Source organism: Ctenocephalides felis, unplaced genomic scaffold (assembly GCF_003426905.1).
Source record: "Ctenocephalides felis isolate EL2017-DRISC unplaced genomic scaffold, ASM342690v1 CF-g0.4_SCAFFOLD_01170, whole genome shotgun sequence".
NCBI lineage: Eukaryota > Metazoa > Arthropoda > Insecta > Siphonaptera > Pulicidae > Ctenocephalides > Ctenocephalides felis.
This window is the reverse complement of record NW_020537324.1, coordinates 37,199,650-37,224,981: the sequence shown is the minus strand read 5'-3', so window position 1 is coordinate 37,224,981 and position 25,332 is coordinate 37,199,650. Positions and strand designations below refer to the sequence as shown.

General features: G+C 28.2%; 2 protein-coding genes across 3 annotated transcripts in view; both read right to left on the bottom strand.

The window, feature by feature from the left end:
- Positions 1-21,850, bottom strand: part of LOC113365748 (TPPP family protein CG45057-like) — a 99,229-nt gene extending 77,379 nt beyond the window's left edge. Inside the window, exon 1 of one of the 2 annotated variants that reach the window (XM_026607283.1) lies at positions 21,727-21,850. The gene's annotated coding sequence lies outside the window, so the exon portion shown is untranslated. Of the gene's footprint in view, positions 1-3,938; positions 3,982-21,726 lie in introns of those variants that run through there. The other variant, XM_026607282.1, reaches the window with a different exon arrangement.
- Positions 1-21,858, bottom strand: part of LOC113365750 (TPPP family protein CG45057-like) — a 35,140-nt gene extending 13,282 nt beyond the window's left edge. Inside the window, exons 1-2 of the mRNA XM_026607284.1 lie at positions 21,727-21,858; positions 836-984 (exon numbers count right to left, since the gene is read on the bottom strand). Of these exons, the coding sequence (XP_026463069.1) occupies positions 836-974 (139 nt within the window). The 5' untranslated portion in view covers positions 975-984; positions 21,727-21,858. The remainder of the gene's footprint in view (positions 1-835; positions 985-21,726) is intronic.
- Between the last annotated feature and the right edge of the window lie 3,474 nt (positions 21,859-25,332).

The following is a 25,332-nucleotide window of genomic DNA, read 5'->3' as shown; positions in this document are numbered from 1 at the left end:
TTTAATTTTTCTTTAACGTTAAAACAATAATAATCTGTCAAATTGAATTTTAATATAGGGTATGTAATTACGTTGAACTGACGTATGTTATATATATAATTCCTTTTTAACGATGTATGAAAGAATACTCCTCCTAAACGATTATTCGGATTTTGATAAATCTTTCTGAAGATTGTTAAAGGAATTTTTTAAGATGTATGTGATTATAGTAATATGGTTAGATTGTAAAAATAAATAGAAAAAATGACAAAAAATCACTTATCATTGTTTGATATTGAAAATATTTCAAAGTGTTTGAGTTTGGCACAAACGCTGTATAAATTATAATACTATAATATAATTTGAAATTGTAAAATGTTCTATTTTATAAATTCTGTCAGTTATGCACATAAATTTGAAACGAAGCAAAAACTCATAATATTATATTTGAAAATTCTGAAATGTTAACTAACTAGAGTTTCTCAATCAGTTTCATGTTTCCCAAAATTAAGGATTTTTATAATTAAAAAAATAGATTTCTGAAAAAGAATTCATATTGTGTAACCTATGCGTATTGCTCTAAACTATTGTGTTTTATATCAAAGAACTTGTTTTCTTTATTGTCAGTCAGAAGTGATAAACTTAATCTGTATTTAATAATTTATAAATTATGATTTTCTATTATAAATAGTCACTGAATTTCAATCTTTTCTTATATTCAAAGAACTTGGTTTCTTTATTGTCAGTCAGAAGTGATAAACTTAATCTGTATTTAATAATTTATAAATTATGATTTTCTATTATAAATATTCACTGAATTTCAATCTTTTCTTATATTTGATAAAATAAAACCAACCTCCAGAAGGTGGTGCTGGTGAATCAGGTGGTGCAGGTGAAGGTGGTGCTCCATTGCTCTTGTTCAGCGTCAACGCCTCAACCTCTGCAGTCGGTACGGTCGCACTCGCATTTTCTGCATTTGCTTCGTTTGACGACATTGTTAAGCAACTGCAGTAAAATTAATTATTGAATATTAAAAAAGGTCAATAATTATTATATAAAACACGATGAAAGTTAAACCACCACAAAAAATTACGACTGGTTAATTATTATACTAGAAGAGAATATTAGGAGTTAAATACAGAGCATATAGAAATTAATCATTCAATATACATGGTATTGCAATGCACAAAGGTCCATTTGAATTTGAATTTGAGTGCTTATACTGTTACAACCAAATGAACTGAATCACAACAAATAACACGTATCAAACAAACAACTATTGTACTATGCTCAGTAACCCCACAGGCAGAGTAAAATGGGAAAGCCATAGGGCAAAAAGATGCGATGTTTTATTTTTAATTTCAAAGGGTTTTTATAAAATAATAGCTACAATATTCAAACAATGCAATATATAAATTTTATGGGCACATTTGACAAAGATAACACTGTATATAAAATTGATCTGGTGGTTTGTCAGAAACATTCATCAGCAGATTTGGGCAGCTGAGATAAACAATTAATTTAATATATTCTTTGTAAAATCGTTTTTTTATTTGAAATTACATTTCTAATTACAATTTTTTATTCTTTACATCTTTTCCAGGGTAAAGATTCGAATGGTCCTTTAGCAAAGGTGTAAGGTACGAAAAATAAAAATTAAATTAAGTTAAATAAAGCAATTTTACAAGAGTTGAATTAAATAAATAGTTATTTGTACTCTGCTGATGAATATTTCTGATGAAATACCAGATTAAGTTTATATACAGTGTTATCTCTGTAAAAAATGATTCCATTAAATTTATATTTTGCATCATTTGAATAATATAGTCATTATTTTGCGAAATTCTTCAAAAAGGGCAAGGTGACAAAAATTTGAAAAGCAGCAGAAAAGAAACACATTTATACAATGATGAATTTGTTGCGAGTTTAACTGAACATAATCAGATAGTTGTTTGTTTAATATGTATTATTTATTGTGATATAATCGGATTGGTTTTTACAATAAAATTGCCAAAGTCAAATTTGAACACTATATTCCGTCTCATCCTATTGCGAATTATTGTGATCATTATAAAATCTATATTATCTGAAAACCATTTTACAACAAATGATCGAATCGATGGTAAAAATAGATACATAACATAGATACTAGTAAAAAGAATAACTTTCAGACTATAAAATCATTTCATGCTACTTTGCTTATTATTAACTTCTCGTGGGGTAATTAACTTACCGTAGTAATCGCAAAAAAATCGAAAATGAAAATTTTCATATATCTTTACGTTTCAATGGTTTCTAAGCATTTTGGCATACCATGTGCTTCAAGCCAAATTGCTGGAACTTCCCATATCAAAAATTAATTTTTTTAAAAAAGATTTAATTTTCTTTTAGAACTCGAAGAAAATCGATTCTTGAGATTTTTTAAATTTTTGAAAAAAATTGACTTTTTTGAAAAATTAGTTTTTTTCCTATACTTTACTATTTTGAAAATTTTGAACTTTTTTTTGAAAACGCGATACGCTAGCTGCGTTGAAACGAAAGGGTGAACCTGCCTTTGTCAAAAACTAATCAACACGTCTCCCTATTAATATGAATCGAATGTTTTTTGAATCATTCAAATTTGTTGATCCGTGTTCTCAAAATTGTCGACAAAAAATTGTATCCGCACATACACACACACACACATCCATTTTTTCTGAGGTATGCCAAAATGTTCAGAAACCTTCAAAACGTCGAGAAATGCAAAAATTTTCAATTTCGATTTTTGGATGATTACAATAACTTACTCTACGGAAAGTTAAAAAATGATTCGGTTCGTACTCGATCGCGAGGCGAATTTGCAAAAGGCAATTTTGCCGTTTCAAAGGTATGAAGCGTAAAGGGTGTAAAAACGGTTATGCAGTTTTTGAGAGAACGGATTATCCGATTAGATTAACTCAATTCAATTCCGATTAATTCGATTCAATTGAAACATTGTGCTTGAGTAGATGGTATGCAAAAATGCTCTTATAGAAAATTTAATAATTTTGAAAATTAAAAAAAACCAAAATTTTCAAAAAAATTCAAAGTTTCAAAAAATTCAAATTTCCGAAATTTTTCATCATTTTCAAAAAAAAACACTTAATTTGAAAAAATAGATTTCTTACAAAAATTTGAGAATATTTCGAAAATTAAAAAAAAATAAAGTATATTCAAAAATTTCCAAATTTTCAAAATATTTTTGAAAAACTTTTTTTTATATTCCAAATAATTTTAAACTTCGAAAAAAATTTCAAAATTATCAAAAAATTTCTAAATTATAAAAAAAAAATCTAATTAAACAAAATGGAATTTTGTAAACCTACACAAAAGTTGTTTATAAAATACGCTTATCGCCCAATTTAAAAAGAACTTATAAATTTACAGTATGTATTTATAATAAATAATCTATTTGAAAATTTTCAAAACAATTGATGATTATTTTCATTCCTCGAATGTTTAGTTACGGTAGGGAAGGTCCAGCAATTTGCCTTAAAGCACGATGCCATATACCCCACTAGTTATTTTTTGAATTGATCCCTTTAAGCAAACTCATTCAATAATTATTTGAATATCGCAGATAAAAAAAATATTATATATGTATATATAGATAAGTCTTGGGTGTGTTATTGATTTGCAAACAAAAAATAGTAACCTATATGAACATTTTTGCACGTTTGTGTTTCTTGGCAAACAATTTATATATATATATATATATATATATATATATATGCGTGTGTGTATATTCAATAAACAAAACAATATTAACTTTGTGATTTAGGTTTGGAAAGACTTCAGTATAACTTGATATTTTATATATTTTTTCTATATCATGTTTTTATACATACATGTAATGTAATAAGTCATTGCCCATCAAAAGAAATCATTCAAAACTATAAGTGAATTGTATAAAAAAGATATGTGAATAAGAACATACTGACCTTATTTCTAATATGTTTTTTTGCTTAAAATACCTCACAATCACAGTAAAAGTGATAAATTACTAATGCTCAATACGATGCCAATTCTTTCCAAGACGATAACATGTTTAATCATTGTGGTTATCTTGACATAAATGTAATCATTTTATAATTGCTTCAATATATTTGATGTAGATAAATAACATTCATGTCAATACTGTTTTTTTTTAAAAAAAATAATACTATGTTTATTCATTTCAAGGGCATAAAAAAGTCTATATTTTTTTATGAAATTAAATGTATAACTCATAATTAAATCAGATTTAATGATCTGTCTCTAACTTTGTGAACAGTGATCTAAAAATTACTCAATCTCATAGGGTGGGCTCAATTATATAATCTGATTCTAATGAATTTGGGATAAAAATATTTAAATTGTACTTTTTTACGTATCATTGTATTTCTCAAGGTACACATATTAGTGATAATTATAAACGTAATTTCATTTATCTGCAATATCGTTTATTATCTGTAATTACTGTTGAACTTTACATTGCAGTGAAAAAGCTTAAACAATTGATTTGTGAATACTATGTTTATATTAATTAACTTTCCGTAGAGTAAGTTATAGTTTTAGCAAAAAAATTGAAAATGAAATTTTTTTTATATCTTTACGTTCCAAAGGTTTTCGAACATTTTGGAATACCTTAGAAAATATGGATATATGTGTGTGTGTGCATGTGTGTGCGGGTGTGTGTGTGCGGATACAAATTTTTGTCGACGATTTTAGGAACACGGATCAACCGATTTCAATAATTTAATTTGACTTGTATTGATAAGGAGTCGTGCTGATTAGTTTTTGGCAAAGGCATGTCTAGCCGTTCCGAAGATACGAGGCAAAAAGTGCCAAAAACAGTAACTATGTTTTTAAGAGAACGGAGCGTCCGATTTTAATAATTCAAAGAAAATTTGTTGTATTGACTTGTATTGACAAGATGAAAAACTGATCAAATTTTTGGAAGACAGGTCTAGCGGTTTCGGAGATCTAGTAAGAAAAGTAAAATTAAGAGATATTTTATGGAGATTTTAATAATAAGTATCAATTTTGTTCACATTTCTTTGGGTTCCGTAACATCGTTTAACCGTTAGACGGCGACGCCGCGCTTACGCACTTCGATATTTGAATAAAAGTTAAAATTTTTCAAAATATTTAAAAACTACGAGAAGTTAATAAATTTTTTTTTCAAAAAAGTATTTTTTTCAAAAATGTAAAATTTTTTAAAAATCAAATTTTTTCAATTTAAAAAAAATTAATCTTTTTTTAAAAAAAATATTTTTTGGATGCTATACACCGCTAGTTTGATGAATGCTTTAATCATTATCAGAAGCATCAAACATATATACTATGGGTTAAACTTAAGGGGGGAGCTTGTTTTAGAGGCTAATAAAAGTCTTTTTTTTTGGAAAAATGTCTTCCAAATTTAGCCAAAAATATATCGCTAAAATTTCAGAAATAAATTCAAATTATTTTCTAAGTTATAGAAGAAATAGAGATAATAGCGCAATTTCTCAGTTTTTCATTTTTTTATTCTTCCTAATTGGCAGAAAAGATACCGAAAAACTGAACGTCCTATCGAAACGAGAAAAAATTCAGGATTAAATTCTCTTCTAATCTAACCTAAAAAACCGATACCCGATTACTAGACTTTGTTAATACATATATGTCAACATATAATACAATTATATATATATATATATATATATATATATTAAATGTTTAATATGAACAAAACATTTCATATTAAACATTTAATATTCATATTAAACATTTTGTTCATATTAAACATTTAATATTCGTTTCACTCATATCATAAAATTCTATAATATATATATATATATATATATATATATATACATATATTTTATATGTATATGTATATATATATATATATATATTATATATATATATATATATATATATATATATATATATTTGATTTAAGTTCTAATTTATTTGTAGATTTATTTGTACTTTCAAGTTTTTGCTATATGCTTTCTTTGAAAATTGACAATATAACTTAATAATTATAATTTTAAATATATCGTGATCGTACTGCTTTTGCTATTACATTCGTTGACTATTTTCAATTCCTAACATTTTCGATGGTATAAAATACAACAAAAAATATGAAGAATGAGAGTAACTACGCGCGATGCGTAGTGGTGGATTCGCCGCTTTCGTAATGGGGGACACGCGCAACGAACACTACATTATCGCCCCGATTTACCACACCCTCCCGAAGCTGACCTATTTACCAAGTCAATATGATTTTCTTAGCGATAGGGCAATGCTTGAATAATCTTTTCTTTCTTTAAATGCACTGAGTTATAACTCAGAAAATAATTAAAGAACGAAATTTCATTGAAACAACATTCACGATTTTATTAATAATAATAATCAAATTTAATGCTTTGCGCAAACAGATACTTGAAAAAAAAATGCTTGATAGTAAGGCAGAGTGGGGCTTAAAGGTCTCGGGTGAAAAAGTCAACCACCAAAATCTCAAAAACAAATAAATAAAGGTTTAAATTTTTTAACTACAATATTTGAGAGTATAGGTTAAAAGATGTATAATCAGCCATCTCCTAAAATCAATAAATGTCGCTACCAGGACATAAACGACCATGTTTGAAAATTTATAACAAAAATATTTTCTTTCGTTGTTAGTTTAGTAGACCTTAACATAATTTTTAAGTATACGTTATTTGATTTCAAGATGTATTGTTAATTTTACCAACTGAATCCTCACCCTGGTAAAGGCGTAAACAATAAAAAACAGTATTTGAAATTTTAAATTCAGTTTAAAAATCAATTTTTTAAGAATTAAATTAAACTAATAGTTATTCCAAATCTTCTGACGAATACCAGATACAGTGTTATTTTTGTCAAAAATGTGCTTATAAAATTTATATTTTGAATTGTTTGACTATTGTGTGACATTGAATCTCTTTGCCTCCTGGCTGTCTTGTTTTATTCCGCCTATAGGGTAAAAAGGGACTGCTAATAATTTTAGTGAAAAGGCACATTTATATAATTAGGAATTAAATAGAAATTTTGCTGAACATAGTACGACAGTTGGTTGTTTGATACGCGTTATGTATTACGATGTACTTCATTTGGTTGACAGAATAATTACCAAGCCAAATTGGACCTCTATACCCCGCCTTACTCTAAATAATTGACATACATATATTGTCGATACGTACTCAATGATTATCATATAACATTTATGAATTAATACTAAAGAACTTGTTAAACCATCAAATGTAATTATTACTATATTTTTATAAGAATATCAATAACTTTTAATCAAATAATAAATGCGTAATGAATCTAAAAAGATTTCTCATTATTATTTTTACTGCAAATACATATTATATATGATTCGTAAAATTTGTAAAAATACGTTTTTAATATGAATACAGTTTACTATTTTGAATAATGCAAAAAACTGACAAATTCGCAACTTTGATTTAATATTGGCTTGCCGTGACATTCCCAGATTGTATTACACAACTCGGCCACCTAGACATCAAGCAGCAGTGATATCCGTTTTTACTTGAGAATATACTTCTAAATATGTTTCAAAGTAAAAATAATTTAAAAAATAGAAAATATTTATTAGCAAAATATTTACAAAAAAATGAAATGTGGATGTCATCCGTTGGGTTACCTTCTAAAAAGCAACGATGTTAGAGAGAAGGTTCATCACAACAGCACTTATACTATGTTAATAATATAACACAAAATTCAATTAAAAAATTAATGCTTAATTTAGAAAATATACGAAACAAAAGAACAAATATTTTATAATAATAGGGATAATAACTCTATTTATTCAAAGTTTCCAAATAATAGTTATATCACCGGGCATTCCTATAACAAATTTAATAAAATAATGAGGTATTTTAAAATGCATCACAACTAAAATTGATCTTTGGGTTGTCTTATTAATCATTCAACAAACTAGTGGTGTATGACATCGTGCCTTAAGGCAAATTGCTGGAACTTCCCATAACGTAATGAAAAACTCGAGGAATATTAAATGTTTTCAAATAGATTATTATAAATACTGTAACTTGTTACATGAAATGTTTACAGAAAAGTAAATAAACAAATTTTAATCATTCGGATTCAGAATGAAGAATTTTGTCTAATATTTATAAGAATTATATAAACTATATTGCAAAGTTAAAATTATTTATTTGAAGTATTTGAAGTATAGAGCTTTAGAACTTTAGCTAGAATTAAAATTAAAATTCGAATAATTCTCGATATCCAAAAACAATTTTTTTAAGCAGAAAGTTTTGTGAATCATTCAAATCGGATGCTTAGTTCTCTCAAAAACTGCCATTTTTGCACCAAATGGCTGTATCTGTCTTTGCCAAAAACTAATCAGCACATCTCCCTATCAATATGAATCGAATATTTTTCGAAACATTCAAATCGGTTGATTTGAATACACACACACATATCCATTTTTTCTGAGGTATGCCAAAATGCTCAGAAACCTTCAAAACGTGAAGAAATGCAACAATTTGCATTTTAGATTTTCAGCCCATTACTATATATATACTATATATACGGGAAGTTAATAAATAACACAATTAGTAAATGTTTTCATATAAGACAGATTGTTATTTATATTTGGAAAAAAAACTGTAAATGATGATGTTCTTGAATAAATTTGATAAAATGAATTAAGTGATTAAATACAACTAAAATATATAATTTCGAAATAAATATGATGTAATAATATGAGGAAGCACGTTAGTTGAATACCAGTAACGCCGTTCGTATATTTTTAGACGTGATGTAACAACATAGAACAACAAATAAATATACATGGTGAGAGCATAAAATGGTCAATGTCATTTCTAACATCCGCGCCCTTGGCTCTTGGATAATAAATTAAAAGTACACAGATGTGGGTATTTATATATTATATAAGCACATATATTTATATATGTACCTAATATAAATTTTATGAATACATTGTTTTCTAAAGTTCGATAAATAGATCTAATTCTTTGCACAAAAAGATATTTTCAACTTCCCGAAGGAGAAGTTAACGTTTTCGCGAAACAATCCAATTTGCTAATTTTATGTTCTCTCGTGGTTTCAAGTCATTCCGGATATGAATTTTGGAAAAAGAATGTGTGTGTGTCAGTGTGTATATGAGCCGATAATTGAACTTTCATTGATCAATTTTGATCTTGGCGTCAATCGGACAAGCCGTTTCTTTGTAATTGACAATAACTTTTTCGTTGACGTTTTAGGACACAAGGAAGTTCGAAAGTAATTGGTTGGAAATCGCTTTGATTAATTTCTGGTAAAATTCGGCCGGGCCGTTTCTTCGAAATAGTATGTTGTTTTTTTGACAATTTTGATAAGACTTTATATGACTATATTTTTCATACATATTGAAATATAAGTACGATAAGCGGCTGAATTATAAAAAATTCGTCAACGTCAAGCTATTCTAATATGAATCTACGCATATGTACGTACTTTGGTATTTCGTCCGTAGCTACTGATTGCAGTTGACGTGCACACTTAAAACGTGCGAACATAAAATAGATGAAACAAAATAGATGAAACAAATTAATTTAATTGATACAATTTTGCATGTTTGGAAGGCATTAATTAGAAATTGTATCGATAATTTGTTTGTTAAACCAAAAATGTTAATTTTGAAATAATCAGTTGAATATTTTATCTAGTAACAGAATCTCAATTCTTATTGATAAAGTTGATTATGTATACGTATCGGGAAATTTATGCAACTTGTCTTAAGGCAAAATGCTACTGGTTGATATCTAGATGCACGGAACTTTGATTTTGAACTCGAATGTGGTTGTAAGGCCAGAAGCTCTATTCCTTTTTATTTAAATAATTACGTCTCCTAAAATAAATACAATTTAAAAATGCAAAACTTGTACTGCCATATATTCTTTATCCTGAACTCGTTAATTAAATCCGTAAATTAGTCATTTTTGTAAGCACGCGTGATGTCAAACGAACCCTCCCTAAACATAGTAGTCCAAATGTTAATAGAAATTACACATTTTTTATACTATATAAAAAACAACATTATTGAATATTGCATTCATATTAACCAACGCAAAAGTCTATTAATAAAAATATAAAAGAGGCGAAATTATAAGTAGAAATCATATGGACGATTTCACTAACTCGAAAGTTTCATCACCGTGCCTTTATAAAAATTAATTAATTTATTTATTACCAGTCATCTGAACTTGAACAGTCCTATGAGCTGTTTTTCTAACTTTTCTTAACGGCGGCTGTCAATGAATCTTTATAATTCAAGTAATGCTGATAAATTAATATTTACTAATAATTCTTGATATTTTCTAAATATCAATAACATATAATTAACTTCCCGAAGGAGAAGTTTATGTATTCATCAAAAATCCGAGTCGCTAATTTCATGCTTTCTCGACGTTTCAAGCCATTCTGAATCGAATGAGACTAAATTTGGAAAAAGTATGAGTGATAATGATTGGGTATGTGAACATATTTTTTGATATCGACGTTTTCTTAAAAACGGCTGGACCGATTTCAGAAATTTAAAAGTTATTCGATGTATCTCGATGAGATACAGATCTTTGCAAATAGCAGCAAAGAAAAAAAATCGTCCACGATTTAGCTCTCAATTCTGAATCAATTTAAAAAAATCAAAAACTGTTCGAAAGAAATTGGTTGTAAATGATACTGATTGGGTTTAGGTAAAAATCTACTGAGCCGTTTTCTTGAAATTAACCGTTAAAAATTTTTTCTTACCGATTTTCATAAACTTTTTTTGTCAATAGATATTATGTTCTTATAAAACCTACTAAATTGTTACGGCCCTACGACAAATAGTTTAAGGTTAAAAATTCATCAATATTTAAGAAAATATTATAGTCAAAATTTGTGTTAAAAGTTGCTTTAGCGATGTGATGAGTCAAACATTATCAATTCTTCAATGACTTCATTTTTAAAATAAACAGTTGATAATTTTATTTAAATATCTAATTTTCAATTTTGATTGATTAAGTCAATTCTTACACATTTCGGGAAGTTCATGCAACTTGCCTTAAGGTTGTAATGATCTAGTTTTGTTTTCGTTCTTGTAGATAAACATAGTTAAAATTTATAGATAAAGGTCTTTGCTCTATTGGCTATGTGCGAAGGCATGGAAGGGGAAGTCAAATCGACCGAAGCGTTCGTAGTGGCTAACTTGGAGCACTAAAAGGGGCTATTATAAACAAAATTTTAAACAAAAACACATAAAATATTTATTTATTTCAAATTTAAATAAGATAATTAAAAATGAACCACCATGTCTGTTGTGTAGTGGGTTGTAGAAATACCAGCAGAAAAAGTGACTGCAAATTCTATACATTTTCTACAGCTAAGTGGAAAGAAAATCAACGGGAAAAGTGGATCGCAGCGGTTAGAAGAATAAAGTAAGTATCATAACCTTATTGTTATAAAAATACAATTTGGAGTATTATGAATAGTTGTAAAATTGTTATGTTTAGAAAAAGAAAAATTATAAGTCAATAAATTATTGTTGTATTATCAAAATTTAATGCTTACTAAAAAAATGTTTTGTAAAACAATGTAATTAATACAAGCCTGAAATAATGAAAAATACATATTTATATATTATATATTGATTATGTATAACTATTATCTATATATTAATTACATTTTATTATATAATAATTGTAATTTTATGATTAAAAGAAAAATAAAAGTTATCACATAGCAAAAAAATGTTTATTTTGCAAACAGTTTAATTAATACAATGCTGAAATAATGCGAAATATATATTTGTAGTGTTGATGGATCATTGTGGGTTCCCAAGCCCTATGATCGCATTTGCAGTGAATCGGTCGAGGTATTGAGTCCTACCTACTTGTCAACTTGGTCTTGTCTTTATAATAATGTCTAAATTATGTCTTTATAATAGTGTCTAAGTCTTTAGTTTGACCAAAAAAATGAGTAAATTAATTTATTATTTACTTATTCTATTGATAAAATACTATTTATTATTATTAAATTGTTTTTATTAAGAACTATTCCGAGATTATGACATAAGCTTTGAGGCACTTAACCTTAAAATTATTTACTGCATTTCTTTATTTAATTAATCATTATACTTAACTATGTTTTAAGTACGTTGAAGTAAATTTAATAATTTCAATAAACATTCAGCGTTCACATTATTACTGTGTCTTGTTTATTATTATTTTATAACAATTATTTAATATCTTTTTTCTTTAACAAACATGTAAAACCCATGAAAAACACACACTGATAGCCCCAATCAGTTCATATTTATTACGGCGCTGCATGGGCGCTGCAGTCACGCTCGGAGCGAATATAAGCATTTAACGTATATTATATTTATATAATACGACAAAGAAATTTACAGTAATTAGGGGAAAGTCCCGTAACGCCGGACGGCACCAATCACCGGACACTCTATTTAACAGGAATTATTTAAGCGAGTATAAATCTTTTCCTTTCAAAATACTAGTGAAAGGGGTATGGGGGCACACAGGTACAGGATCACGCGCGAAGCCTCGCCTGTGACGCACACGGCCACGGCGAGAGCAACCCTTTCCTGTTTTAGGCGCAAAATCACGGCGTCACCTAAATATCTATGGAAGTTATTCTAGCATATTTATGCATTTACATTTGAGTGGTATACAAAGATAAAAATTGTACTTAATTATTATCCGTAAAATGGTTGAATATTATTAGATCTTTTAACCAATTTTAGTAGGTGCCACCAAATGAACAAAAATGCCTGTCCCTTAGCACCGGACATTAAGTAGTCCCTTAGTGCCGGACAGTAAACATATTGATATTTTTTGTGAGAATTTACGTAATTTATTCCAATTATTTAATTTTGTTCTGTATGAGTGCTAACGGTCACTACATACCTACATTTTTCGTATTTCTAAGTCAAAGAATGAAAAGGTTATAAATGCACCAGTTGAGAGCATCGGTGCGGCCCAGCCAAAAGGGTGGATGAATAGTCACTTTTTATTTTTCAATATCTAAGAATATTCGTCAAAAAATGTGCAGGAATGTGCAGACATTCCAGAGCGTGGAGATGGCTACATATGTGATCAATGCAGGTTATTGTGAAATGTCCGGTACTAGGTGCAACTGTTTAAAATCATATTTATTGATAGCAAAGTTTGATTGATAGTATTAATTATTTTTAGCAAAGATTGCGGTTTTGTTAATTTAGTTTGATTTCTAATTTTGTTATCTAACATAAATCATAATGTAATAAACATTTCTTAAAATATTTTTTGATTTATTTATAAAAAACCTTAGGTGTCCGCGACTCGGGGACTTCCCTCTATAACAATTATTTCAAAGCAATAATTTAAATTTATATTTAAAGCAATTGTTATTACTTATTGATAATTATTTATTGATGTTAATCATTTTAATTTCGAGAATGTTTAATTATGATACGGGATGTTCCAATTTGTCTTAGGACACAATGCCATACACTACTAGTTCAATTATCTGTTGATATTAATATATCATAAAATCTTTGTTAATTTCTAAATTAACAGATCATTATATTGTCATTATCGCAGTCTGTAGTAACATGTAACTCTATGTGCCATCGGCACCGATTTGTTCGTTGTATTGAGAACGGCGCCAGCAAAGGTGTCAATAACGTAGACTGCTGGCTTAAATATAAAAGAAAGACAAATATTGACATGTCCAAGAAAGTTTATTACTGTTGTATTATTAACAAAATATAGCTGTGGTACCTTAAAACCTCCGCTCATGTTACGAGTATATACAAGAACATGAGAAGAGGAGCTAAGAAGCTTGTTATAACAGCATTTTTGTAAAATTAATATATCTTGAAATTCAAAAATTATGTTTCTACGAAATAAAGATGGATACTTGCTGTAACTATTTTTCTATCAAATCAAATGAAAATATACCCACAAGTGTTGTTCATTATTTCACAATTAATCAATTTCTACAAAACAGTGCGGACTTTTGCAAGTCGTAACGAATTGTGCTTTAAGGCAAATTACTGGAACTTTACGTACCAAGAACCATTAATATGTAATAAAATGTGATTCAAAATGTTTCAAAACTTTGAAAAATATTAAATTTTTGAAAATTTAAAAAATTTTGAGCTTTTGGAAATTTTGAACTTACAAATATTTTGGAAATTTTGAACTTTTTTTCGAAGCAATTGCTCTGCATTAACAGCGTAGAGACAAAATATCGTCGTAGTGAAACAGATAATTATTGGTAGGAATCCATAGAAATGTAAATAAAATTTGTTTTATAATTAAAATCTCTCTAAAATATCTAATAATTTGTTGTGCATATGGCTATTGATCATTTTCGATCGCCAAATAGCATGTTTTCACTTCTTTTATTGGTTCTCCGTAACTTCTAGATCTGTCCTCCCAAAAATTTTATCAGTTTTTCATTTTGTTAATGCAAATAAAGTGTTTTTCGAATTATTCTAATCACACGCTCCGCTACTTCAAAAACTAAATTATTATTTTTGGCACTTTTTGCCCCGTATCTTCAAAAAGGCTGTACCTATCTCTACTAAAAACTAATCAGCACGTCTCCTCATTAATAGAAATCGAATGTTTTCCGAATCAATCACGGTTGACCCGTGTTTTCGAAATCGTCGATGAAAAATGGTATCCCGAAACACACACCCAAACATCCTGTTTTTCTAAAAAGATAATGCCAAAAGGTAAGGTATGCCAAAATATTCAGAAACCTTTGAAATGCAAAAGATATATAAAATTTTGTATTTTCGATTTTTTTGCGATTACTATAAGCAAACCTACGGTAAGTTAATAATTCTTTTGATAATTCATTCTCTACTTATTTTCAATAAAATTGACTTATTTTTAAGCAATTCTTTTCATACATCAATCAACGCAAATTATGATTAATACAAATAAAATATATATTGTCTCCTGTACTAACTATTTATTCTAGTCAACCTTCTTCACTTGAATATGTATATAGTTTTTGTATGGTACAAGTAGCTTCAAGGTTTTGTTTTAACTAACCCCAGGTGTAATTTTTTCCATTAATCAAAACAACTATTTATTCATTTTAGCAGTCACAAGAATTGATACACATTATCAAAGATTGATAAATTTGAAACGAGATAAGATATATAAAATTGCAAATTCAAAGTTGACAATAATAACGCAAACCGAAATTGTATGATAGATCAATTTTATATTGCATGTCAAAAATGACGAACCTGCACAGTTTTGTTTATTGCGTCGCCCTGCGGCACAGTAGTTATAACAATATTATGCAGGACGATTTAAAACAATAAGCTTCAAGATCTGACTACTTTTAAAAGCGTAACGTTAAAAAATTGTTTATTTTGAAAATAAAGATTTTGTTTTTCATTAAAAATTTATTATTGCAATTTTAATCGATATTTTTTCAAATTATTGAATTTTAATAATATTGAACTATAATAATTTAAGAAGTTAGCTTAGAGTTGAAATTTAGGCTTATAAACTAAACTTAAACTAGTAGTGAATTGTGAATATTAAATGTGTTCAATTCGATTATTATAAATATTTATTTTTATTATATAGCATATAGTAAATATAGTAACACTGTTGTTATTATATAGACAAAATATAAGAGGTTATGAATTGGGCAACGACGTTTATATATGTTTACAGTAAAGTAAATAAACAAAACTTAATCAATCGGATTCAAAATGAAGGACATTGTCTAGTATTTATAAGAATTTTATTTGAAGTTTATAAGTGAGCTTTAGAACTTTAGCTAGAATTAAAATTAAAATCCGAATTGAATGGATGAAAAGTTTTGCATTTATTTATACGCTAATTTGAAAGAAATGGCTCAGTCAATCGACTAGAAAAACGCAACGCGAAAGTGAACAAAACCTTACTATTTATAAGAAAATGTATATGCATTTTAATTTCTGAGTAAAGGTTATAAATGTTATAAAGATAAACTAGCAAACCCGACGAACTCCGTTTCGCCACCAGATGGTTTCGTGAGAAAGATGAAGAAATTTTTTTTTGTTTTATATTTGAAAAGAAAAAATTTGATTTTATTATACAACAGTAATGAATTTATTTCGATTACAAAAATGAAGTTTTTTTTAGTTGAACTTCTCTAAGTAAATGAAAGTGAATCCGCAAATTATCAGTTTCATTGCAGTGCTCTTTGGTAAACCACATTTTTTGTTTTTTGGTCTGACGTTAACACAAACAAAGCGGATGGTTTTCCAACTCGTGAACAGACAACGTATAACTGCCCATGTGAAAAACAATGATTTTCTAAATAATCTATTTGAAATTTATCCCGCAAACACTAAGCGATTGGCCTTGCGACTTGTTATTGCAAACGCAAGGCGAACTGGAAATTGCAATCGTTTGAAGTCAAACGGAAGACCAGTCAGAATCATTGGTATGTCACCAAATCGCCAGCAATTTTTGATTGAATGGTGAAATTCAGGGCGTGTACATCATTATTCTTTACGGCAAGAATTGCTCGTTGACTTAACCAAGCATAATTCTGATAATTCTCACTAATGTCATTACTCGAATTTTTAATTACGGTGCGTGAAGTTCCAGCAGCTTGCATTAAGGGACGATGCCATGCACAACTAATTTTCTTAGCTATAAACCTTGCGGAGCCCGATACCTTTCTAACGAATGCAAAATTGTCGAAATCGGTTCGTGCGTTCTGGAGTTCAGGAAGGAAAACCCGACTTATTTTTATATATATAGAAGAAGAAGATAATTAACAATATCAATGTCTAGTGAATGCACTTTTTGTTGGTAACAAGTATTGCCATAAAAAATGCGTTCTGCATATAAAACTATTTAGCCTATCTAATTATATAATAGTTTTCAAATTTATGTTGATATTTTTTACACTCATTGGATTTGTTATTTAAAGATTTATCGTTTAAGTATAGATTTGATTAATGATAAAATTATTCATACCGAAATTACATATATTATATGAATAAGGTTAATTAAGGTTAGATTTAGAAATAAGAAGAAAATAACCCAAATCGAAAGATAATTAGTGGATAAAAATGAGTAATGATATCTTTTTCGAGGTTGTTTAAAAACGCATCTTTTTTATCTTAAATAACTTTAAAATTATTTAAGTGGTTAATTTATCTGGTAATTGTACATATTCAATCAATCGTTTCGCAAGGCTTCATTATTAATCGGTCAGCTATTACCGAATAAACAAAATATGTAGATTAAAATGACAGATAGAAAAATGATACTAATTTAAATAGGGTAAAGCGGGGCTTAAGGGTCCGTGGGTGAAAAGGCCCACAACCAATATCTCAAAAACAAGTATAGTTAGGAATTTTTCAACAACAACGTTTGAAAGTAGAGGGCAAAATATGTGTAACCAGTTGCTTTAATGCAACTATCAGAAGATAAACGGCCAATTTTGAAAATCTATAATATTTTTTTTTTTTGTTTTTAGTTTTTTTGGTTGTGAGCTCTGTTATTAACTTTCCGTAGGGTAAGTTGTAGTAATCGCAGAAAAATCGAAAATAATTTTTTTATATATATTTACGTTTCAGAAGTTTCTGAACATTTTGGCATACCTTAGAAATAATTGATGTATGTATGTGTGTGTGTGCGCGTGTGCATGTATGTGTGCGGGTGGATACAAATTTTGGTTGACGATTTTGGGAACACGGATCAACCGATTTGAATAATTTAAAAAACATTCGATTTCTACTGATAAGGAGACGTGCTGATTAGTTGAAACAAAAATGGTATTTCAGTTTTTAAGATAACGGAGAGTCTTATCTAAATAATTCGAAAAACATTTAACTTGTTTTGACGAAACAAACAACTGGAATTTTTTTGTAGAGACAGGTTTAGCGTCTCCGGAGATCCAATAAAAAAAGTAAAAAATAATGCCATTTGGCGATCAAAAATGAACATTAGACTGTACATCGTATTATCATATATATTATAAAGATTATAATAATATAATAAGTACAAATTTTGTGTACATTTATATGGGTTTCGTACCAATGTTTACAGGTTAGACGACTTTTCGACTTTAAATTCTTTAAGTTCAAAATTTAAAAAAAATCAAAATACAAAACCAAATATTTCAAAAATGTCATTTTTTCAAAAATTATAAAATTTCTCAAAAATCTAATTTTTTCAAAGTTTTGCAAAGTTTTTTTTAATAAATTAGTTTTCGGTACGGGAAGTTCAAACAATTTGCCTTAAGGCACGTTGTCATGCACGTTTAGTTTACTTAACATAATTTTTAAGTATACGAAATTTAATTGTTTTGCAAATTGAATTGTTACTTTTAAGTTAAATTCAACATACTTTTTCATATAATTCTATAAAAGCTTACATATGGGTGAGGTAAAAATGAACAACTGAAACATTACTCTGGCAAACTTGTGAACGATAAGAACATTGTAAATAAAAAAGTGAATTATGTTAAAAAAGCAATGATGCTGCTGATGAATATTTTTGACGAAATACCAGATCAAGGTTATATTCAGTGTTATCTTTGTGAAATATGTGTCCAGAAAATTAATGTTTTACATTGGTTGAATCATGTAGCAATTATTTTGCAAAATCCCTTTAAATTTAAAATTCAACGTTGGATCTGTTTGCCGCCTGGTTGTGCCTTTTTACCCAGTCCATGGGGTGAAAAGAAAGATGATAAATTTCAGAAAAAACAATGAAAAGCACTGTTGCTTGTTTGATGCGCATCATCGGCTGTGATGTAGTAAAGTTGGCTTAGATAGTATAATTACTTAAAATCATTTTTAATTATAAAAATGAAAATAACTTCCGTAGAATCTGGATTAAAAACTAAAAAATTTTGGCATACCTCAGAAAAAATGGATGTGTGTGTGTGTGTGTGTGCATGTATGTATGGATACAAAATTTCGTCCACGTTTTCGGGCGCGCGAATCAACCGATTTGAATGGTTCAAAAAACATTCGATTCCTATTGATAGGGAGAAGAGCTGATTAGTTTTTGGCAAACGCAGGTCCAGCCGTTTCGGAGATACGGAGCAAAGAGTGCAGAAAATAGAAATCGAGTTTTTGAGAGAACGGAGTATCCGATTTGAATGATGTAAAAAACATTCAATTAGTAATGATTGGGAGAAGTGGTTATTAGTTTTTGGCAAAGGCAGACTCAGCCATTTCGAAGGTACAGAGCTAAATATGCAAAAAATTGCAGTTTTTGAGAGAACTAAGCGTTCGATTTAAATGATTCAAAGAACTTTCTGCTTGTTTTAACAAAATAATTAATTTTGGAAAAAAAAATTGTTTAAAAAAAATTTTTTTTTTGTATATCGAAAATAATTCAGATTTTATTTTTAATTCTGATTAAAGTTCTAATATACTTTGAACAAATAATTTCAGTTCCGTTTAAATATTAGACAATGTTATAATATTTTTAATAATCTATTTGAAAACATTCAATATTTCTTGAACATTTTGTTACGGTACGGGAAGTTCTAGCAATTTGCCTTAAGGCACGTTGCCATACACCCCACTAGTTTAATTATGACATTATATGTAAGTATAGAATATTTACGCTTATAATAGAAATGTGAATTCGAAATTGTATATTTGCTGTCATTGAAGTAATGTGTGAACCGTATGATGCCATTTAAAAGCAAATATAACTTGAATCGCGCAGGCGCTCTCGATATTAAGAAAATGCAGTGATAAAATCTAAGGAATTTAAATAATTCCCTAATGACTGATGTGTTATTTTTTACATATTTCATGAATTCAAATGTAAGACGTAATATTAACTGAATAATTTTAAACTAATATATGAAAAAGTAGTTTTTAGTAGACATAATAGAGCTAACCAAAAGTAGCTCTAATTCAAAAGTAATAGAGTTAGCTAAAGATTTTGCGTAAATGTAATGCTAGTAAAGCTATACATACACGTTATAATATTTATATATGCACAACAATATTTACAAATAAATATATACAAATAAATACATTAAATACATACAAATAAATATATTAAAACAACCATTTATTCTTTTGTTTAAATGAGGTTATACGATTAAATAATTAAACGAGGTGATAGATTAAAGTAAGGATTCTTCAGATGCAATACGAAATACACAAACACATTTTTTTTTATTATAGCACTGAGTACGAACAAAAGTCAAGAAACATTTGAAAATTTTATTATAATTTTATATCATCCAATTTTGTTCTTATTTAAGAATAAACCAAATGCCAAACTTTTTATTATATATTTCCCACAGTCCAAAATACCGTATGTTCAAAAAATAGGAATTAGAAATTTCATGTATTTTATATGAAAATATTGCGGATATTTTATTATAGATTATACTCACATACAAATTTAATTTTTCCATATATATATATATATATATTATGATTTTATTTTCTTGAACTAAAAGAATTATCTATTAATAATCATCTATTAATATTTTTTACATTTAATTATTTTTTACATTTTGGGGTTTCTCGCTTGTACAATTTTAGTCATAAATTGAAACTTTTTTAATTATTTGAAAATTTGAAAAAGTGAAGTATTAACCTTTAGATTATTGAAATAAAACTAAGAAAAAAATTATTGCTCATTTTTTGAAAATTAAAATTGATGATCTATGAGCTGTCCTGTTAAACCTAAACTGTATATAGTAAATAATTAAATATATAAATACGTGATAAAAAAAAACTGTTTAACAGACATCTATCAGATAATAAAATAAAATGAAAACTTAGAAATGTTTTTTGAATTGAACTTAATAGATCTATACGTTTCGAGTTTCACTTTTGACACAGAAGTAATTAATACAAAAACAAAAAAAATATCTTGTTATAAAAATTATTACTTCGCAAAAATAAGTGCAAAGTAAAAATAAAATGTGAAGTTCAATAACTTATTTTTTGCGAAGAAACATGCTTGTTTTGTTTCGGGGAAAAGTCAAATTGGGTCTTGAAACGTATGGATCGATAAAATTGTTTTAACTTTTTTTTTAGTTTTATTTCTATTTTATTAGCTGGATGGATGCCTGTTAAGATATTTATATATATATATATATATATATATATATATATGTATATATATATATATATATTAGGGTGGTCCTTAATATGCACAGTTTCGAATTTTTTTGCTCCCAAGGGCTCAAATGATTCCAAATTGATAAAAAATAATTCTCTGAAAGTTTTAGCTTTTAATATTAACTTTTAGATAGTGCGCAATTCTATCAAACTTAGCATGGAAATAGCACAAAAAAAATTTGAGAATTAAAAAAAAAGAGTTTAGGTATAACTTAGCGACAAATTTTGAATAAAATTCATTCATTTGTTTGCTAAATTATATCTTAAAGCATTTTTAAAATATTTGAACAATTTTTCATGCTATTATCATACAAAAATTTGATTGAATTGCGCACTATCCAAAAAATAGTATTAAGAGCTAAAACTTTGAGAGAATTGCTTTTTATCAATTTGGACCAAGGAAATTCGAAAATGTCCATATTAAGGACCACCCTAATATATATATATATATATATATATATATATATATTATATATATATATATATATATTTAAATATATATATATATATATATATATATATATTTACATGTATGCCAATTGCCATAACTACGTATATAAAATTTTACATACCTTTGTTTACAATTGTCCTTTTCAAAACACTAACTTGTATATAGCAGAACGGCCACTGCGCTTTGCGCGTGATCTCACAACTTTTTTAGATCAACTATTCTAAAGCAGACGTACGTATTTCCAATATACAATGTATTTGTTTTGGGAGTTATGTTTATCTATTAGCACTAATAATCCCGCTCGAAGCGATTTATTGCACGCAACGAATGCAAATCTATTAGTGATGTTTTTCGGAGAGGGGCCAAAATTGAACTAGGCTAGCTCGAGATACATCATGTTGGGATCGCGGGAAATTACGCTTGCGACTCATACGGAACACGAATACTGCGCAAGCTTCATATTCGAATACTAAACGCTATACAGCCGAGAAAACAAGCCAGTCGATGGTGCTATGCACATAGCAGAGAAAAACTAGTTGGTAGTCGTATTTTGCCTTGAGGCAAGTTACATGAACTTCCCGAAATGTGTAAATAATCGACTTAATCAATAAAAAATAAATTAATTTTTGAGTGATTAAAAGTATTCCGAGTGGATTAATTACACATCACTTATTTTCTAAAAGCAAATTTTTACAAATCAATAATTTTTACAATTGAACCAGTTTCCGTAGGAATTTAATGGTTTAGTATGTTCATTTAATTTAGATCAAGTAGTCTATCGTTATACCAAATCAATCGCCTAATTATAATTGTAACCAACGTCAAAAAAACTACTCATTTTCTCAAACTTTGATGAATTTTTTAAATTAAACTACTTGTCGTAAGGCCGTAATATTTTATCAAGCATGGTTCTATAAGACCGTGATATATATCGCCAAAAAAAGTTCCATAGCTTAATTTTCTTTTCAACAGTTAATTACAAGAAAACGGCTCGGTAGATTTTGACCTAAACCTAATCAGTATCATTCCCAACTAATATCTTTCGAACAGTTTTTGATTTTTTAAAATCGATTCGGTAGTAGGTATGAGCTTAAATGTGGACGAAAAATTTAACACTCTTTCTCAAATTACAAAAAAAAAAACGGCTCAGCAGATCGTCTCCCAAAACTGACAAGCGATAGTCCCCATTGAGATACATCAAATGGCTTTTAAATTTCTGAAATCGGTTAAGGCGTTTTTGAGAAAACGTCGATCAAAGGTCTAATTTTGACAAATGCCAAAAAACGATACTAATTTTTAAAATTAAACGACTTGTCGTAGGGCCGAAATATTTTAGTATGATCTACAAGACTATGGTATCTACCGTCAAAAAAAAAAATCATAAAAGTCGTCGAAATTTTTCTTTTTAAAAACTTTATTACAAAAAAACGGCCCGGCCGATCTTTACCAAAAACTAATCAGCATGATTTCCAATCAACATCTTTCGAACGGTTTTTGAGTTTTCAGAATTGTGGGCTAAAACGTGCACGATTTTTTTTTCACTTTGCTGTGATTTTCAAAGAAACGGCTCCACCGATCGTAGCCCGAAACTGACAAACGATAGTCCTCATCGAGATACATCGAATGGCTTCTAAATTTTTGAAATCGGTCCAGCCGTTTTTGTAGAAAAGGTCGATTTGCGGCAAAAAATCTATTCACACACACACGCACACACACACACGTACACATACATACTTTTTCCAAATTTGGTCTCATTCGATTCAGAATGGCTTGAAACGTCGAGAAAATATAAAATTAGCGAGTCGAATTTTTTGATGAAAACATAAACTTCTCCTTCGACAAGTTAACAAGAAAAACAAGTGGCGCATGGCATCGTGTCCTAAGTCAAATTGCTAAGTATTACTTTCAGTACCAGAATTGAAAATTAAAATCAACTAGTGGGGCGCATAGCATCGTGCATTAAGGCAAATTACTGGAACTTTCCGTACCGCAATGAAATTCGAGAAATTTTAAATATAATATATATATATATATATATATATATATATATATATTCGACGTTGAAACATATTGTATAACATGAAACATATATATATATATATATATATATATATATATATATATATATAACAAAATATCTTATATATAAAAATGGATCGCAAAATGTGTTGGTAAGCGCATAACTCAACAACGCCTGGACCAATTTGGCCAATTTTTTTTTTAAAATGTTTGTTCATGTCCAAGGATGGTTCTTACGGCGAGAAAAAATCGAATAATTGCCGGGAAAACCCTAAAAACAGCCCTTTTTTTTAATCGAGTAGGCAACGAAATTTGTAGAAAAAACAATGATCTATGTCATGGCATTTTGTGTAGTTTTTGATAATCTAATTTTTGATATATTTATATAAACATATAAATATATTTCTATTAATTAACGAGCTATATTGGCAGGCAAAAACATTGATGTAAATGAATAAAATTTCAAAATTCAAGAAAAAATTATAGGCGAATCAGTTATTGATTCGGCAACTAACCAAGACGATCCACCGGAGTTTTTAAACTCGCTGGATTTGCTAGGATTGTCACCCCACAATCTTCAATTAAAGGTTGGATTGGCAATTATAATATTGCGAAATATCGACCAACCGCGCCTTTAACTAAAAACTTAAAAAAACTACCAAACAACGTGATGGAAGCAACTATATTGAAAGGATATAGTATAAAGCAGAAGATTTTCTCGAACCGTGCATCCCAATGATTCCGACTGATGTGCCATTTGAGATTAAACGACTACAGTTTCCAGTGGGTTTATGGTATCATTAAGTGTTTGTGGTATTAATTTGGAAAACCCATGTTTTTCACATGGAAAATTGTATGTTGTCTGTTCCCGTATTGGAAAACCATCAGATTTGTTTGTCTATGCGCCAGGTAATCAAACAAAAAACATCGTTTATCACAAGGCACTACAATAAAAATTGAACTGATTTTTGAATTATGATTTACATGATTAAAATTACTTACTTTTAAATGCTTATAGTATTTTATTTAATTATTTTTAATTCACACCGAATTATTACCAGGGTGACGGTTCTGTCCAGGGTAATTTTTTGCAAAGAATAGAAAAAAGGTAGGAACAAAACATCGCCACATTACAAATTTTTTTGACAGGACGAAGTCTGTCAGGTCGGCTAGTATATATATATATATATATATATATATATATATGAAGTTTGGTGTTGATATATATTTTGATGAGTTATTTAGATTCGTGCAGTTACATCAAGTAAAAAAAAACTAAAGTGGTTTTGAAATACTTTATTTATCTTTATATTATTTTTGACGATTTTTGGTTACATTCTAGTGTGTACAGATTAACTAACGTCTAAATACTGAATGAATTGTGTTTACAATTTTTGCGAAAGCGTAAAAAGACTGGCAAACATATGTTTTTAGTAAAATAATAAAATAATAAAATACACGCTTCATTCAGATAAGGTGATGTTTTGATATCTTATATATAAAATTCTTCTGTAACAATATAAGTTTCATTAATCCTCCTAAACTATAATTCGGATTTTCATGAATCTTCCTGAAGTTTGTTCGGGAAATTTTCTAGAATGTTTTGATTCATAGAAATATAGTTAGATTGTAGAAATAAATGAAAAAAATTACAAAAAACCGTTTATCATTGTTTGACCTTTAAAATATTTAAGGCATGGTTTGACAT